The following is a 20,368-nucleotide window of genomic DNA, read 5'->3' as shown; positions in this document are numbered from 1 at the left end:
AATTTTTAACATGATCCATTCTATCTGCAGGAACAGTATAAGCATACAGCTTTCAGTAATAAAGGTTAGGTTAGGCAACATTCATCAGGTAACAGGACAAATTTTCCTGATGCAGGTCTTAGTCACATGATGACCCATTGTTGGAACTTTGGTCATCTAACTGAGGTCTTCTGCTGGCTTACCGGTCTACCCCTTTAAAAATTATGGTCATTGTTATAACCATATATGTCTGTAAATAATAAACATTTGCATTTCAAATAGAATTTATATTTTTGTATCAATAACTGTACTGAAAGTGTGAAACTTCATTACCAGCAGTGTAAATACAACCTCTCCTCACTTAGCGATGTACTTGTTTACTGACAACTTGGACTTACGACGGGCTCTCTGACCAGTATTCATACCTGTGTCAGAACTGGTTTCCTCTATTCTGTTTATTACAATATATGTACAATACATTGCTGTATAAACATTTCAAAATATGTATACTAAAAATGTTATAAATGGTGCAAGGGTGACATTAAAGCAATATCAAAGATGGTTGATATAAACCCACTACCATTATAGTATGCTCCTCTTTTAGCAACGAATTCTTTTACCAAAATGGTATTAGGAATGGAACTCTGTCGTTAAGTGAGGAGAGGCTGTACTCTTGCATTATATTCATGGTAAAGTGCTAAAACAGTAAAAGGCTCATACAGCATGGATCAAACTGCATTTGGTTTGCATTTGGTCTTTTCCATGGATCAAACTGCGTTTGATCCATGGAGAAGATACCTCAATTTACATTACAAAAACAAAAGCAAAACTCTTATGGGCTATATAGTAGTGTAGCTTCAATTTCTTGGATCAAAAGCCCTTCAGCATCAAAGTATCCCACATAAGAGCTTTTTTTTTTTAAGCAGTGAGCTTGACATAGCACTGATTGCACTTCCTCTGTATCTGATTATTGAGTGAAGTTACCATAGTATTTTTATAATAATATCAATGAATGGTGACTATAATTAATATTCCCAGTTATGTGTGTTGGCATAAGATGCATAAAAATGTTGTCTAAATGTGGCTTGACAACTATACTACAGCATGTATCAATATTTTACTCTTAAAGACAGTATTAAATCTTTGTTGTAAATAAAGTACGTACAATACTGACATACCCTTTCATTTTCTGTGTGGCATTGACCCCAAGTGTCGCTCACGTAGATTTATGTTTTAAGCACAGCGCTCTCAAATAAGTTGTTAACAGTAAATTTTGGTTGAAACATGAAAGAATGGCTCTGTGCAGTGAGTGTGCAGTGTAAAAAAAAAAAATCCTGCCCCACACGGTGCATATGGTTTACATAAAAGAATATGAAGTGCTTTCTGGCTTTGTTTTTTGTGCTTTTATGCTGTTTCTTTGTATCAATTGGTAAAATGGAAGACATAATACCGAAATAAAGATGATTTTGGTTGGAAGAAGCTTGAAATAGGGCTTAAAGTAGCAGAAATATTTGATTTTTTATGATTTTCCTGAGGAAGGGTAAGGCCCTTTAACCTCCCCCCCCCCTTCCCCAGTCTGTTTCATGGGTTTTACTAGATCTGCTTCAATTCTTCTTTGTGATGATGGATTCAAAATGGAGTGCAAGTGTATTATAGGAGAGGCCTGAGGAGATGATTAATGAACAGAGGATAGGTTACCTTAGTACCTGGAATGCATTATGTTTATTTTGGATTTTTTTTATTTGTTGAATTGTGTAAAATTAGCCAAATTACTGGCTTCTGTGCACTTTATATTTTAGTTCCGATGATTGAATGGGTATTTTTTTGTGCCCAGTCGAGAGAACAGAAATAACTAAGAATTTGGTAGAAATGAGCAATGTAATTGGCTTAAAATAGGACTCGATGGGTGAAATCACCAGTGCATAAATTGCACCCAGTCCACCAACTTTGTGCCTTCATAATTCTGTAAGTTTTCCATTAAATTTTATATTTTTGGTATCATTACATACTTTCAGAAAAAATCTTTTCCGTTTAAGATTTTTGTTTTTCTTAAGTGCCAACACTGTCAGCACTTTTAATTTTGGGGATCCTGACAAGGAAAGGATTAACCCTTTCAGGGTCCGTGCCGTAGTTCTACGGCTTTGAGTTCTGGGTCCAAACCGTAGTTTACGGCTTTGAGTTCTGGGTCCAAACCGTAGTTCTACACCATCTCACCTTACTCAGATAAGCTGTGAGCTGTAAATTTGGGCCTAGATATGAGAGAACACATCTATGCAGCAAACAGTGCATAATGAGAGAAAAAACTGGTGTTTTTTGTGTGTTTTATAGTTGTATTTGCAATTTCTTGGTCTCATTTGATAGAATGGAAGATATATTACAGAAATAGAGATGATTTTGATTGGTTTTACTACTGAAAATGGCTTGAAACTGAGCTCAAAGTAGCAGAAATGTTAAATTTTTGCCGACGTTCAAGAGTAAACAAATCACATCGCTCATCCAATACACATCAGCTGATGGGTCTTACGTGCATTCACAAATGCGCTGATATTTATACAATTATTACAATATTGCATAACAGTAAATCTTCCATTTTTTTATTTGAATAAAAATTCACTGTTACTAAAAAATCAAAATGGAATTTATTTGTAAAGCCTGAAAATGTAACTAATGAACAGAGGAAATGTTAGTTTAGTGCCAGGAATGCCTGCATTGTTTATTCTGGACCATATTTTGAAATAGGAATATTTTGAACTTTGTTATAAATTGGCAAAATTACCAATTTCCGATCACTTTATTGGGTAGTTGAAACAGTCAACTTGGTGATTTCTTGTGCTCAATCAATAAAATAGAAGTAACACTAGGGAAATGGCTAAGAATTTGGTCAACTGGTATAATGTAATTGGCCTAAAATGGGAGTCAAATTCGGCAAAATCACTGATGCATAAATATCACTGATGTATCAAAATTTGCGAGAGCATAATTTCATAAATTTTCCATCAAATTTCGTACTTTTTGTTTTACTACCTTCAGAAAAAGATTCTCTACCATTTCATAAGAAAAAATAACAATTTTTTTTTTTTTTTAATTCTTGGACCCTGTGTACACATCTCAGATTTTGGGTCTGGACCCTGAAAGGGTTAATAATCTAGATTGTAACTGCTTTTCACACAGTTGAGTTACTTAGCTGTTTTAACTTTTAAGGTTTAAATAGTAAGATATTACAAGGACCCCAATGGAAATAAATCACTAACTTTTTTTTGGATTACCCTAGGTAATCTACACATATGCTGCTATGTATGATAATTTATGAGTACAGTGGACCCCCGCATAGCGAACGCCTTGCATAGCGAACAATCCGCATAGCGAACGCTTTGTTCACTAAAATTTTGCCCCGCATAGTGGACAAAAACCCGCTCAGCGACCTTCGTCCGAGACGCGTCCAATGTTTACCAGCCAGCCTCCGCGGTAACATTCAAGCATACACTCGGAATATTTCGTATTATTACAGTGTTTTCGGTGCTGTTTGTGGAAAATAAGTGACCATGGGCCCCAAGAAAGCTTCTAGTGCCAACCCTACACCTCAAAGGGTAAGAATACCCATTGAAATGAAGAAAGAGATCATTGATAAGTATGAAAGTGGAGTACGTATCACCGACCTGGTCAGGTTGTACAAGAAACCAAAATCAACCATCGCTTCTATTGTGGGCAAGAAAACGGCAATCAAGGAAGCTGTTGTTGCCAAAGGTTTAACTGTGTTTTCGAAACAAAGATCGCAAGTGATGGAAGATGTTGAGAGACTCTTATTGGTGTGGAAGTAACCCCAGAAAAGGACTTGCTACCTCAAGTCCTAATGGAAGGGGATTCCCCTTCTAAACACTAACACTCTCTCTCCCCTCCTCCCATCCCATCAATCATCACCAGATCTTCAATAAAAGTAAGTGTCATGTAATTGTGCATGCATTTTTCAGTTTGTGTGTACTAAAATTAACATTTTTTTGTGGTAAAAAAAATTTTTTTTCATACTTTTGGGTGTCTTGCACGGATTAATTTTATTTCCATTATTTCTTATGGGGAAAATTAATTCGCATAGCGAACATTTCGCATAACGACCAGCCCTCTTGCACGGATTAAGTTCGCTATGCGGGGGTCCACTGTATATGGGTGCAAAGCATGGGTTTTAAATGTTGCAGCAAGGAGGAGGCTGGAGGCAATGGAGATATTGTGTCTATGGGCAATGTGTGGTGTAAATATTATGCAGAGAATTCATAGTGTGGAAATTAGGTGTGGAGCTACTAAAAGTATTAGTCAGAGGGCTGAAGAGGGGTTGTTGAGGTGGTTTGGTCATTTAGAGACAATAGAACAAAGTAAAATGGCTTGGAGAGCTTATAAATCTGTAGGGGAAGGAAGGCGAGGTAGGGGTCGTCCTCAAAAAGGAGGGAGGGAAGGGGTAAAGGTAGTTTTGTGGGTGAGGGGTTTGGACTTCCAGCAAGCATGCATGAGCATGTTAGATAGTGAATGGAGACAAATGGTTTTTGGGACCTGATAAACTGTTGGAGTATGAGCAGGATAACATTTTGTGAAAGGATTCAGAGAAACCAGTTAGCCAGACTTGAGTCCTGGACTTTAAAGGAGGGATTTGGGATATTGGCAGTTTGGAGAGACATCTAAACTGTTGTATCTGAGCACCTCTGCAAAGACAGTGATTATGTGAGTGATGGTGAAAGTGTTGAATGATGATGAAAGTTTTTTCTTTCTTTCTTTTTAGGTTTTTCCTTTCTTTTTGGGTCACTCTGCCTCGGTGGGACATGGCCGACATGTTAAAAAAAAAAAATTATGTGTACCTGCACTTGAATAAAATTTCTTACCAAGGGAATTTAATTTTCCCATAAGAGGTGTCACGTTATAACTCAACATACTGTAATAAAGTTGGTAGAATTACCGACAATATGTAAAGTAAAAGGACACAAGTGCAACTAATGTGACATTTATTGTGGCAACGTTTCGCTCTCCAGGAGCTTTATCAAGCCATTACAAACAATACATGGACACAGAGGGTATATAAAGGCTCAGAGTGAGGTGAATACTTCAATAAAGGATCTAACCAGGACAAAACCCAAGCACCACGAACCAGTCAATGCAGGAGTTTACACTATACCCTGTGGAGGCTGTGACAAGATCTACGTAGGTGAAACAGCAAGAAACCTCGACACCCGCCTCAATGAACACATATACGCATGTAGGAACGACAACTTAAACAACGCCTGTGTACAACACCGAAATTCCACCAATCATCTTATGAAATTAGTGATAAAAGAAACTAATTTCCGCACACGCAAGTGCCTTGAATCAGCACTGATCGCTGTTTCGAATACAATTAAACAAAACAACGGCAGCTTCACCATCTCCGAAGTCTTAGCAAAAATCCTCCTGAAAACAGTAAACCCTGCCATCACATAGTCTCTCCTGTTATACTACACAAAGCACAGAGAGTGAACACTGAAACAACCTGCCTCATTCCAGTTTATATTTGTCCAACCTATTTTTATGTTACCCAAGTAATAGCTTTTATATCCTTTTACTCATGTACGAATTAATTGCTTTTGTCACTACCACTACTACTACTACCACTAGTGAACATCGAAATGGTACCTCACTAGTATTCACCTCACTCTGAGCCTTTATATACCCTCTGTGTCCATGTATTGTTTGTAATGGCTTGATAAAGCTCCTGGAGAGCGAAACATTGCCACAATAAATGTCACATTAGTTGCACTTGTGTCCTTTTACTTTACAACTCAACATACTGACTGATATATCTCTGATGGGTAAGGGCCATAAGAATGATTTGTTACATAAAAATTATGTTAAGTGAATCTAATTTTACCAAAAGAGCCTAAGTTATAACTTTATTATTATAATAAAAACTAAGTGCTAAACCCACAAGGGTCATACAGCACTGAGCTATAACTTAAGTTATGGATTGATATGCTTTTGACAGTTTCAAGAGTTTTCCTACTTCCACAGCCTAGCCGGGACAATAATTTTCCACATCAAATTCCTGTTGTTTTTTCAATGCTGTATTTAAAAAAAAAGGTACTCTCCAAAGAAGGATCTGTTGCTTACTAGTGCCATAGCTGTAGTGTACCTCTTATTTATGAGTCCATAACACAAAAAATGAGCATCTGAAACTGAAATATGGAATTTTAAGAAATATGTACCGTGCTCCCCATATTATGTACTATTATTATAATCAAAACTAAGTGCTAAACCCACCAAGGTTTAGCACCATTGATGAGTATTGTAGAGGCATAATGCAGTTCACTGCACATCAGAACAGGGAAGGAGCTAAATAAGAGGATGGAAGAAAGGGATTTAGGTAAGACTTATGTAGATGACTGTGTACTGGAAGCAGAGGACCACTCCTGAAGAAATTTTTGATTGATAACTGCCTGGCTCGATGTTGTTTCTCTATAAACAAATTACTGTATCACTTCTGCTCTGTATGACCTTTGTAGGTTTAGCACTTCTTTTGGATTATAATACTACAACTACTGTATCACTTACTGCAGTATCAAATGCCACTGTGAGATCAGTGTTTGGGCTGACAGTTTAGTGCTCTAATTATTTGCTGTTGCTCTAAGCTTGCAGTTTCATCAATATTATTATTATTATAATCAAGGGGGAAGCGCTAAACCTGGAGGATTATACAGCGCCTGGGGGGGGGGGGGGATGTGGAAGGCATTCAGGCTTAATTCGGGAAACTGGAGCACAGATCCAATTCCCTAAATCAAGAGCCCCTCACCAACATCAAGGAACCTTCCTTGAGAGGAGTTTCATCAATAGCAACTCCTCAATGCCGAGGGGCTCATCATGAGTTCAACAACTACAAGAAGCCATTCACAAGAACATTATTAATTCCTGTGTGCCTATCTCCCAGTGAGTATATCTGCAAACAATTCAATTTGAATTCATGAAAATCATTAACATATTCAAGCCATAATTTCTTCCTTGCATTGTTCATTGTAGCAACTGTCACTGCTTTCCAGGCATCAGTAATGATACTGATGGCATTCAGGATATTAAATTCCTTGGTTGTTGGCTTATTCTTGCCATCGTTGTGAAGAACAAGTTTTCCAAAAGGTTTCTCCACGTTAATTTGAAAAATTTGCTAGCAACACTGATTCAATGGGAAGAAACTGAAGCCTGACATGTTTGGATGCATATACTTGTCACTAGATGCACTGTAGATGCATTGAAGAGCAGCAATCCTCTGTGAGAAAGGTTCTTCTCACCATATAATTTTCCAACAATAGGGCAAAGAGATATGACATAAACCACTCAATAAACACTGCTTCTGTTATCCATTTTTTTTTTTGGTGGCTTACCAAATATCTTCTTCAATATTTTTTCAAAGCTCACAGGTTATCAAAGTTATACACTAGGAGTGGTTTCAGCTTGAAATTCCCAGGACATTGCCACCTTTTGGAAGAGTTGATTCTTTGCTACTTTAAAGAAGGGGTCTGGGATACTGACAGTTTGAAAGGACTTCTAAACTGTCGTACCTGAGCGCCTCTGCAAAAACAGTGATTATGTATGAGTGAGGTGAGTGTTGAATGATGATGAAAGTATTTTCTTTTTGGGGATTTTCTTTCTTTTTGGGTCACCCTACCTCGGTGGGAGACAGCCGACTTGTTGAAAAAAACAAAAAAAAATTTTTTTTTTTTTTACTATTTTAGTTTTCTAACGCTATGCACAAGGAATACTTATGATATTATTTCAGAATGTAATACTCTTCAGAGCATGGAAATAAGTCACTTTGATTGACCTTACTTGGTTATCCTGGGTTAAATAAACTTAAGTGTGCTTTGTGACTAAATCCACCATTAGTGATCACGATATTAAAATAAATTTAGAACGACTAAGACATCATCATGCCACTTTCGCATCCTGTTTGTTGGAACAACAGCTCCTGATTTCATTGTTTACTTATGCTAGTTAGGTGTACTAGTATGTCAGACACATAGGCATCACCCTTCTGTCCATTAGATGACTAGCTTGTAGAAGACCCAGAATTGAGATGAGGTAAAAAAAATATTGGCAGGAGGAAGATTTGAAGGTATGAAAAATTGTGCATATTAGCACAATGGGCAAATAGTTGTCAGTTGCGAACTAGTACGTTGGACATGGTTTGAAACTTAATTATAATTGTAATTTGAAATTATGCTGTGTGAACCTCTGTTAAGCAAGGGATCACCACACCATTAACCCTTTCAGGGTTTCCAATGTACTAGTATGTTTTACGCACCAGGGTTATTGACATACTGGTACGCGTAAATTCTAGCGTCTTCAAATCTAGCGAGAGAAAGCTGGTAGGCCTACATAGGAAAGAATGGGTCTGTGTGGTCAGGGTGCACAGTATAAAAAAAGTCCTGCAGCACACAGTGTGTAATGAGAAAAAAACTTTAACCATGTTTTTGGTTTAAAACAGTGACTTTGCACTGTATTTTCGTATGGTATTTATGGTTGTATTCTAGTTTTCCTGATCTCATTTTATAGAATGGAAGACATATTACAGAAATGGAGATGATTTTGATTGGTTTCACAATGAAAAGTACCTTGAAACTGAGCTCAAAGTAGCAGATTTTGTTCGATTTTTGACGAAGTTCAAAAGTAAACAAATCATGCCACACATCCGATACATGTCAACTGGTGAGTCTAATATTCTTTCACAAGTGTGCTGATATTATTTATACCATTTCTACACTAATGCAGTAGTCTGCATAACAGTAAATCTTCTATTTTTTGAGAATAAAAATTCATAGTGGAAAGCAAAAGAAATGTAAGTGGGGCCTGGGGACATGACTAATGAACAGAGGAAATGTTATTTTAGTGCCAGGAATGTCTGTCTTGTTTATTCTGGACCCTATTTGGAAATTGGCATCTTTTGAAATTTGTGTAAAATTGACAAAATTGCCAATTTCTGACCATTGGATAGTTGAAATCGGTAAATGGGTGATTTCTTGTACTCATTCAATAGAAAAAATGGAGTTCTAACGAAATAGTTGATTTTTGTCGACTAGTACATTGGAATTGGCCAAAAATAGGGCTCAAAGTGGGCAAAATCGCTGATGTGTAAACATCGTCGAGACCGCTAACTTTGCGAGAGCATAATTCATAAGTTTTCCATCAAATTTCATACTTTTGGTGTCATTATGATCAGGAAAAGATTCTCTATCATTCCATAAGAAAAATGAATTTTTTTTTCTCTAAAAAATTTTTGACCCTGAGAAAAACTTTAGGAGAGGGCCTCTCGACCCTGAAAGGGTTAAAAAGTAAATAAGAAAAACAAAAACTGAAATGAGAAATAGTCAAAGGTTAAAAAATCTGCATGAAAATACATCATTCATTCATTTGTGGTACTATATACAAAACATTTTATACACAAACTAGACCTAAATGCCAGAAATGAGATAAATCAGTAACTGTTATATACCTGTACCATATAAACAAGAGATAAGTTTACCCATGACAATAAACCTTTCAAATATATTAGTTTGACATTGATAAATTATTTACACATGTACACAAAAGTAAAACATTTCAGGGGGTCATTATGCACCTTGCAAAATAAATTGCACTTCTACTTATGATGGTCTATATCCTAAAATATTTATCTTCACAGGCAAATTAATTTTTTTTAAATTTTTAAAGTTGCAAATACAGTACATGGTAAAGCTATTTAATGCAAAATCAAATTATTATTTATTTATACATGAGATTGCAATTTGGAAAATCTTAATTCACATTGGAAAACTTGCAAATATATAATTTTCATAAATTATCATCATTATTATTATTATTACTTATTATTTTAGACCCAAACATGAATAATCCTGCATAAAATTAATGTTTTTATTTAAATCTTTTGGGTTGCTTGATGTTTAAATTGGCCATTTCCACTGATTTGGAACTGGTTCCTGAATAAGAGGCTCCCAAGGCTTCCACTCCAACATTTTGCGTGCCAAAGACAATTCATTTTCAGCCTGCTGAATCACTTCCTCAATTTGACCACAGTTGATGGCCTTCTCTAATTTAAACACATCTGGTTCCTGTAAATATATGAAAAAATAAATTGCACTAATTTTTAATTATAATTATTCTCATTATCATTATTACAGCCTCTCCTCACTTAGCGACGGAATTCTTTCCCTGAGACCACGTCGTTAAATGAATTCATTGCTAAGTGAGGAGCATACTATAATGGTAGTGAGTTTGTGTCAACCATCTTTGATATTGTTTTAATATCACCTTTGCACCATTTATAACATTTCTGCAATATTTTTAAATGATGATACAGTAGTGTACTGTATACTGAAATAAACAGAATAGAGGAAATCAGCTCCAATATACATTATTTAGGTATGAATTCTGATCAGAAAGCCCGTCATAAGTCTGAGGCGAGGTGAGGCTGTATTATTTTTTCAACACACCCGCCATCTCCCAGTAAAATAGGGTGACTAAAAAAATTTTTATAATCATTGCCATTCACTCAATCGCTGTAGTATCAGACCTCACAATTCAGGTGACCCTCTGAACAACAGCTCTTCACTCTTTCAAAGTGCAGGCACTGTATTTCTTACCTGCAGGACTCAAGTTCAGCTAACTGGTTTCTTGAATCCCTTTGTAAGTGTTACCTTGTGCATACTCATGTAGCACATCATAAAAACCATTCGTCTCCGCTCACTCCAATCTAACATGCTTGCACGAGCCTATCTGATGTTCGCTCAAAACCTCCTTTATCCTGTCCCTCCAATCCTTCCTGGGAAGCCCCCATTCTCTGCCGTCCTTCTACCTCACATATGTACCCTCTTAGTCATTTTACTCTGCTCTATCCTCAATTCTTTGAATTATTCTTTTGATAACCCCAGTCTTCTAATTTTCAAGGTCTGAATTCTCTGCATAATATTCACACCACACATCACCCTTAAACATGACATCTCTACCATATTCAACTCCAAGCAAAGTTCAAAACACGTGCTTCACACCCAAGTAACAGTGCAGGTATCGCTATACTCGGGTACATTTCACTTTTGTTGCTTCCATGGATGATACTTGCTGTCTCACAGATGCCTCAAAGCACCACCTCCCTTTTACCTTCCTGTCTATTCTATAGATCACCTCACCTTTTACTGACCTATTTGCTGACAAGTCCACTCCCAAATATCTTTATACATTTACTTCCCCCATACTCCCTCTAATCTGATATACAATCTTTCAGTGCCTAGATACTTTTTTACCCTCATCACCTTAGTCTTTCCTATGTCCATTATTAGTTTCCTTCTTTGACATACCCTCCCAAATTCCCCCACTAACTTTCATAACTTCTGTTTAGAATCTCCCAAAAGAACCCTGCCATCAGCAAAGAGTAACTGTATCGAATTCATAATTCTTTAATCCCACACCTCAGTACTGACTTCTTTTACAACCCCATCTATAAATATGTCAAATAACCATGGCAATGTCACATATCCCTACCTAAGAATAAGAATAAGAAGTTTATTTCAGCATGATACATGTTTCAACAAAGGAATATGACAATTGGGTATCCATGCTGAAAGCCCCTTGATATGCAGAGCATTTATGGGCAAACTTAGGACTAACTTAAGATTAATAAGGCAATAACAGTATGAGTAATTTTGTACATATTGTCACTTAGGTGAGTGTAATTTTAAATTTAGGAGAATACAATGAATACAAGGGAACTGAATATTCTATTAGTTCATGCTAAAGGGCTTTAATAAGTTAGATATAGAGAAATTACAGTTTTGAACACAATGGATTGATTAACATTTGAGAGGATTACAGATACTAAGAGTAAGTACGTATGTACAGTGGTACCCCAAGTTTCATACAGCTCCCAACTTGAACAATTATGTAAGTGTATTATTATAAGTGCTCTCGTAAGTGTATTTTTGGGGGTCTGAAACGGACTAATCTAATTTACATTATTCCTTATGGGAACAAATTCGTTCAGTAACAGCACTCAAACAGTCTTCTGGAATAAATTATGGCCGAAACTCGGGGTACCACTGTATTGATTATAATGTTTTACCCATGTTCATGATATTGAGCAAATGCATGTATAGTTTTAACATATACTATATTTATGATGGGCTGGGATAGGTTAAGGAGATAACATGTTTTTTTAATGGTAGTTTTGAAAATGCTAGCTAAGTCAGTGGTTCTGGAGGTTTTTGGCAGAGTTTTCTATATTTTGGGCCCTTTGATGTACAGTAGACTTGTCAATTAACACGAGTTCTTTTTGCACGTTCTCTCCATTACACTATTGCCAAACTGCGGCGTATTTTTATCTAATGCTTTGTAAAATTCATTTTACACGGTTCCACTTGAGAGTAGCAAAAAATTTCAGCCCCATAAGCTGAACGGTGGGGATTGTCCCCCTTTGTGTAGTGAGCACGAGGCAGTCTGCCTGTGGGTCCAGCCATTGTCTTTGCAGGGAAGGCCGCCTAGTTGCCTAGTGCTCCATACATACGCGTCCAGTACGAAACCCAGCATTGTTTGTGAATTGGATTTTGGCCTTTTCACTACCGTATATACGGTAGGGGTAGATCAGTGAATAGTACAGTGAAAGTAGTGCTATTTATGGTACATCATAATGTATCTTTGAGAGGATGCCAACTGTTCTAGATACTTTTTTGTTATCTGTGTTGGATATGGGTGTTGAATTTCAAGTTGCTGTCTAGGTGCAGACCCAGAAATTTTCCCTCATTTTATTTAGCAATAGGGGTGTTGTTAAGCATAATGTTCAGTTGGACCTCTCCTGCTCTACTCCCAAACATAATGTAGAAGGTTTTGCCTATATTAAGTTTAAGTCTATTGACAGTCATCCAGGTTGATATTTTTATGAGCTCTTCATTAACCAGCGCTGAGCGAGGCAAGATTAAGGTGGGAGATGACAAAAGTCGTGTTGTCAGCAAAGAGAATAGGTCTAAGTTGTTGTGATACACTTGGAAGATCGTTGATGTATAAAAGGAAAAGGAGGGGGCCAAGTATGCTTCCCTGTGGTACCCCAGTGTCCAGGGGCCTTGTGGACAAGGCTGTATCCTTAATAGAGACGTATTGCTATCTATTAGTAAGGTAAGGCTTGATATATGCTAGTGCATGGCCTCTTATACCATAATGATCAAGCTTGAGGAGAAGGATGCTGTGGTCTACTGAATCAAAAGCTTTTTTAAGGTCGATAAAGTCCAAGTGGGTATCTGCTTCTTCAAGTGCTGTGTAAAGCAGGTCTAATTTTATTATTGCATCATTTGTACTTTTGCTTCTCCTGAAGTAAAACTTGCAGGGGTTGAGGATGCTTTGTGATGTAATGAAGGAGTATAACCTCTTGTGTATGAGCTTCTTGAAGATTTTGGAAAGTAAAAGCAAGTTTGATATTGGCCTATAGTTGTTTACATCTGTTGGGTCACCACCTTTGTGTACTGGTGTAACCCTTGCTATTTTGAGTGATGCCAGGAAAGTGTTGGTTTCTAATGATTTGTTACAGAGCAATGCAATAGCAAGTGAAAGGACTTCAGCTACTCGTTTGTACAGTATTGGCAGAACTTGAGCTATATTTCCTGATTTGTTTTATAGTGAGTTAATAATCATGGCAACTTCATTGGGCTTTGTTGGTGCAAGATAGAGGGATGTTGGGAAGTTTCCATCCAGATAATCATTAGCTCAGACATTGGTACTTGAAATTTTACTGGTGAGACATGATCCTATGGCTGAGGAGAAGTCATTTATCTTGTCAGCTGTATCAACAGGCTGGAGTTGCAGTTCATTTGGTTTAGTTTATGGGTGCCCAGGATCTGAAAGAGAGACTTCTATGTTTTTTTTATATCTCCTCTCGTTTCAGTGAGCTTATTAGAATGGTATAGTTGCTTGGACTTTCTGATTAGTTTGGTGAGGACTGACAAGTAGTGTTTGATAAATTTATTAGTTATTAAGCCCCTTCTATAGTGTTTTTCATATTGATGTTTCATATCAATAGATCTTAGAATGCTTTTAGTAAGCCATGGGCAACTTTGTATTGTATTAGTGATCTGTTTAGTTTTTATGGGACAATGTTTGTTATATAGTACGTACATGCATTTTGTTTAGAAATATGTCTACCCATTTTTCAATACTATCAGCATTGAAAAATTCTGTATGCCAGTGAACTGTCCTTAGTTCTGCAGTGAAGTTACTTATTGATGCCTCATCATGGAGTCAAAAAGAGAACTTATTGTATTCCATTGGTTGTCTACAAATGTTTGTTAGGAGGAAAGCTGGTTAGTGGTCAGTAGTGTTGTCTGTGATTATCCCCGTTTTAAGGGGCCTACTTTTACCAGAAAATTATCCTCTCTCTCTCTTGAATACCCTAACCGGAGCTTCATTATACACATAAAAACCCTAATGCTTTTAGTAATATATGACCTATTCTGTGTATTTGCAACATATGCCTTTTCTGAATCCATAAATATGTACAGTACAACAAAAAATTCCTTGCTCTTATCAAAGTATTTTTCATTAGTTATACATCACATTAAATACTTGGTCTACATACCTCCTTTCCTTCCTAAATCATCCTTGTTCTTTGTTATCCTACTTTCCCTTTCACCTTTAACTCTTTCAATAATAATTCTACCATAGACTTTATGTGGTATACTCATCAGGCTTCTTTCCCTATAATTCTTACACCCTCTTTTATCCTTCTTCTTTCCCCTTACACAAAAGAACTATGCATGCTCTATGCCAATCATCAGGTACCTCCCTATTCTTTTAAGCATATACTGAACAAATATACCAAACCACTCTAAAACTATATACCCACCTGCTTTAAACATTTATTTTAATTCCATCTGTTTTTACCCCTTTTCATTCTACCCACTGCCTCACATGCATACTTTCCCCATGCTTACAATTGGCTATTCTCTTCTATAGTGTTTTTCATATTGATGTTTCATATCGATAGATCTTAGAATGCTTTTAGTAAGCCATGGGCAACTTTGTATTTTATTAGTGATCTGTTTAGTTTTTATGGGACAATGTTTGTTATATAGTATATGCATTTTGTTTAGAAATATGTCGACCCATTTATCAATACTATCAGCATTGGAAAATTCTGTATGCCAGTCAACTGTCCTTAGTTCTGCCCTCCTTTCTTCTTAAACATTTAATAACTCCTAGAAATATTACCTCCACCTCCCCTCTTTAATTTTTAACTACCAAGTTCATTTGTTTCACTGGCTTTCTCAACCTATGACTTTCACCCTAGAACTTTTTCTTATTTTCAGCAAACTTTGCAGATAAAGATTTACCCATTCTCTCACTGGCTCTTCCCTAGTACTCCTTCATTACTCTTTTAACCTCTCTTTTACTCTCCATATACTCCACCCTCCATATATCACTACTACACTGTAAAAGCCTCGTTTAAAAAACAAAGTGAGCAAACTAGGACATGCTTATTAGAAAACGTGTCTTTTTAAGGAAATTTGTCAGCAACAATTACCAAAGTTCACACCACTGGGAAAGCCTCTCATATTTTTTACTTTTTCTCCCTTAACATCCTCTGTATCTCAGCATGCCACCAATTGCTCCTTTCTTCCCAGAAACTTCTACACACACTAACACTGAATTCTTAAATCAACCCCATACCTCCTCAACCTCATCATTATCTGTTCTCTCTGTAGCCCATCTTTCTTCCAATAGTTGTCTATATCTTACCAGTCTTCTCCTTTAATTCATTAACTTTCCCCTCACTCATTCTTACTTAGTATTTTTCTGCACATATCTACTTGTTTCCATGGTTACACTCATTCATACATGTGTAGTGACTGAAATGAAGAATATCAGAAGACTATTTATGTCTTTGGTTTGGGTCTGCACTGCAGTTGTCCTGAACATCCAAAGAATACAATAGAATGTGTTCATACTATGTATATTTAGTAGGTTTAGAGATTTGAAGGGTGCTGCAATCACACAAAACAAAATATGTTTGTACCGTTTTTACGAGAGCACTTCGTTCACTGATTATTTGTTCTGTATATTTACGATAGGCAGCATCAGGAGGCATTTTCTGTAGACACCGCATAATTTTGCCATACAATACGCCAAGTGAATGATGTGGATTGCGTGCCACAGCCAACCCAGCTAGTGCAGTAGTCTGAAAGCAACATGAAATTAATGCTACATTTCATTGTGCATATACATACAGTAAATGCATTCATGTAATAATTTAGCTCTATTAGAGTATAATCTTCCCGCCAATTTTTCTATAAATTTCTACAAGTTTAACAATGAGTATAAGTAATTTTTAAGTTTAATAATGAACATTACAGCAATGTAAAGCTATAAAGGAGCCTCAAACTGAAATAGTCATAGGAAATGACTTTTGTTGGTTATCTTAAGCTAAATCTACTTAAAAATTCTGAGAGACAGATTTCATGGATTCACCAAAAAGCTCATCGCTGTACATAAGCCACTCCATAATACTTTATTACAAATTATGAATCAAACTCTAAAGATGACATTTATGTCCAAAACATCTATAGAAGCCTGCCTATCAGGTATTTGTGTATTTGTCCAATATTCATCTAGGATTAATAACTAAAAGACTGGCAAAGAATTACACTATCATACTCACAAACCTCATAAAGAAATCTAAGTAGCTATAATATGCCAACAGATTCACTCAAATCAGATATATAAAAAAAAAAAACCTGCAGTCCTGATAAAAACCTAATGAGCCTCCCCTCCAAGACTCTGAGACACTGACAGAGATGTAAGCCACAGCACTGTGTCCTCCTTTGTTGATGATGCCAGAATTTGCATGACAAAGCCATCCATCAGGTACACTGCAAATCACCAAGTGGACATTAACCAAGTCTTTAAGTGGGCATCAGAAAACAATATGAAGTTCAATGAAGACAAATTTCAATTACTCCACTATAGAAAACTTGAAGAAATAAAAGCTGTATCAGAGTATAAAACAAATTTAAATTACATACATAATAGAGCAAACAACTAATGTGAAGGACCTGGGAGTGGTAATGTCAAGAGAATCTCACTATCAAAGATCATAACAATGTATCTATCACATTTGCTAGGAAAATGATAGGATGGATAATGAGAACATTCAAAGCTAGGGATGCCAAACCACTGATGATTCTCTTCAAATCACTTGTTCTCTCTCTAGGCTGGGATATTGCTGTACACTAACAGCCCCATTCCAGGCAAGCAAAACTGCAGACCTGGAGAATATACAGAGAACTTGTACTGCAGGTATAAGTACCAAAAAGCACCTAAATTACTGGGAATGATTGAAGGCCCTCAACCTGTACTCCTTGGAATGCAGGCGACAAAGATATATGTTAATATGTATACACTTGGAAACTCCTAAAGGTACTAGTCCCAAATCTATACACTGAAATCACTCCCCACGAAAACAAAAGACACGGCAGGCAGTGCAACATCCCACCAATGAGAAGCAGGGGTGCCATGAGTCTGCTAAGAGACATCACAATAAGTATCTGCAGACCAAGACTGTTCAACTGCCTCTCAGGATACATAAGGGGAATTATCAATAGAACCCTAGGTGTTTTCAAGAGGGAACTGGACAGACACCTAAGTCAATGCCTGACCAGCCAGGCTGTGGTTCTTATGTCAGTTTGCATGCGGCCAGCAGCAATAACCTAGTTGATCAGGCCCTGAGCCACCACGAGGCCTAGTCATGGACCAGACTGTGGGGGTGTTGACTCTCGGAATGCCCCCCAGGTATACCAGGTATACTCCCACACAGTGTATGATGGGAAAAGCAAGCCTCTGACCTTGTGTCTGGTTTAAAATTGCAACTGTGAGGTGGGTTTTATGGTTTGATTGACTGTTTCTTGGCATCACTTGATAGAATGGAAGATATGATTTTGGTCAGTTTCAATAAGATTGAAATAAGGCTCAAATTAGCACAAATATTTGATTTTTGGCAATTTTCTTCAGAACATTTCTGGCAATTTTCTTGAGAATGGGTAGGGCTCCCCTTACCTCTAATCTGTTTTAGGGGTTTTTACTAGATCTGCTTCAATTATTGGGATGGCCTAAACCATGACCACCATTCTTGGTCATATTTTATTTTTGAACTGTAGTATCAGCATGCCTCTGGCAAGACAGTGATGAAGTGAATAATAATGAAAGTGTTTCTTTTTCTTCAGGTCACCTTGCCTCGGTGGGAAACGGTCAAAGTGTTAAAAAAAAATTATTATCCGAGAAACAGGGTACAACTTTGATATTTGTGTGATGATGAATTCAAAATGGATGGCTAGTGTTATATGAGAGGCCAGCTCACATGATTAACCCTTTCACTGTCAGTGCCGTAATACTACGGTTTGCAAGCCAGTGTTGGTGCTGTAATATTATGCCAAAATTCTAGCGGTGGGTGGTGGGGAAGGCAGTGTGGGTTCTTGTAAACAAGTTTTGTAAACAATATAATAATATTTGTGTGGTTATTGTGTTGCATACAACACAATAACAGCTTTGGACCCTCAAAACTAAAATTCTTTACACGGGCAAATCATAACTCAAAATTATCATAACTCCTGCCCATTGTAACTCAAGGGACCATTGTATAGGTTAGAACATAATTAATAAAAATTAAAAAAATGTAACTGTTTAGTTTTAAATGGGTGAGTGGAACTAATTTATAAACTTACAATATCTGAAGGCATGGTTATAAGTTAAGTACAATGAATAGTCTATGTAAAATTTTCAGTACAACAGCTATGTCTGAATGAAGGGGTCTGAAACATATGGAAGCAGAAACAAGTAGTAGAACACAAGGATGAATAATGAATGAAAACTCAAGCAGATTTCAGGATATCTGACCCTAGGATACTGCTGTCATGAATTACATCAAGGTAAGGTGGTGCTTTTTAACAGTAGCTCTGAAGCAGCTGGCAGACAGGGAATCTTTGGAATTTTCAGGTACAAAATTTCCAATTTTGGAACCTTATTAGCACCGAATTTTTACTCAGGTAAGTACACAGAGGATCAAGCCTCCACCATGTCTTGCTCTGAATGACCCACATGGGTTTACCGCTTAGCATGAATTATAGTTATTATTACCCAAATTGTGTCATACATGGGGGTTATCAACAAGGTAGCTACTTTTATCTTGAATTATACCTATGAGCTCTACTGTAGCTTTCCAGGGAAGGTCAGAGTTGGGTTTATATTTGTGATGATTGTCATGTATAAACAATGTGTATATTAGAATAAATCAATATTCTCCACGTCAAGTGGGGGGCACGGGTTGTCTAGAATTTGCTCGAATTATCGTTCACATGGGTGTTAGGTGACTAGTGTGGGTCGCATCCTGGGGGACAAGATTAATCCAATTTGCCCGAAATGCTCTGCATATTTTATTATTATAATCATGGGGAGCACTAAACCTGTAGGATTATTGCTCTACATAACCTGGAGTTTACCTGGGCTTTCTATACAGTATGTCACTGATGTCAGCTATGGTCTGTATAAGTTGTATCATGTACTTGTAGAAATAATTATTATTATTATTTACTGAGGTGCACTATATAACCCTTGTAGGTTTAGCACTTTTTTTATATTATTTACCGAGATCCACACCCCCCCCCCTCATTAAGGGTTAATCCAAACAATAAGTCAAAATTTTGTTTGCATTTTCATTTCAGAAAGTATAAAATAACACAAACACTGAATTTATCATCACGTGAAAGCGTCAAACCCGAAAGGGTCGCGCAGCGCCTGGGTTAATGTAAGGCTTTCAGGCTCAAATTCAAGGGTATAAACAGCTCCAGTTCCCTGGATCAAGAGCCCCCCTTCGCCGGCAGAGTAAACCTCCTCCCCCCCCGGGAGGAAGGTAAATATAAGATCAAGATAGTTGAGCACTCACCGGCGAGGCTTAATTACACCATCCCTTAATACCTAGCACTTAATTACTTCAGCCATAACAGTGGTGCTCATCACTCCGCTATTAAATATTCATTCTAGCGAGTCTGAGAGATGCACAGCATCAAGATATAAGATAATTATCCCCGTCTCTCACCACTTTCTTAGTCGCCATATTGTTGTTGTTGTTGTTGTTGTTGTTGGAGTGATGGTGAGGGTTCAGAGCCTATCACTATTATTATTAATAATAATATGTAATAATAATTAATAATAATACGTAATAATTAATAATAATAATAATCTTTATTTCTACAAGTACACGATATAACTTATACATTATTATTATTATAATCAAAGGGGAAGCGCTAAACCCGGAGGATTATACAGCGCCTGGGGGGGGGGATGTGGAAGGCATTCAGGCTTAATT

General features: G+C 36.9%; 1 protein-coding gene across 1 annotated transcript; it reads right to left on the bottom strand.

Annotated features, from left to right (window-relative positions):
• Nucleotides 1-9,373: 9,373 nt before the first annotated feature.
• ND-13B (NADH dehydrogenase (ubiquinone) subunit ND-13B) lies at nucleotides 9,374-20,160 on the bottom strand. Its single transcript, XM_053777306.1, has 3 exons — nucleotides 20,099-20,160; nucleotides 16,028-16,189; nucleotides 9,374-10,088 (listed from the first exon to the last, which is right to left on the bottom strand). Exons 1-3 carry the CDS (start codon nucleotides 20,114-20,116, stop codon nucleotides 9,921-9,923), a joined length of 348 nt encoding a protein of 115 aa, XP_053633281.1. The 5' UTR covers nucleotides 20,117-20,160; the 3' UTR covers nucleotides 9,374-9,920.
• Nucleotides 20,161-20,368: the final 208 nt, after the last annotated feature.

The sequence above is a fragment of the Cherax quadricarinatus genome, unplaced genomic scaffold (genome assembly GCF_038502225.1).
Source record: "Cherax quadricarinatus isolate ZL_2023a unplaced genomic scaffold, ASM3850222v1 Contig1166, whole genome shotgun sequence".
Taxonomy (NCBI): domain Eukaryota; kingdom Metazoa; phylum Arthropoda; class Malacostraca; order Decapoda; family Parastacidae; genus Cherax; species Cherax quadricarinatus.
The sequence above is the reverse complement of the archived record's forward strand: the minus strand, read 5'-3'. Positions and strand labels throughout refer to the sequence as shown.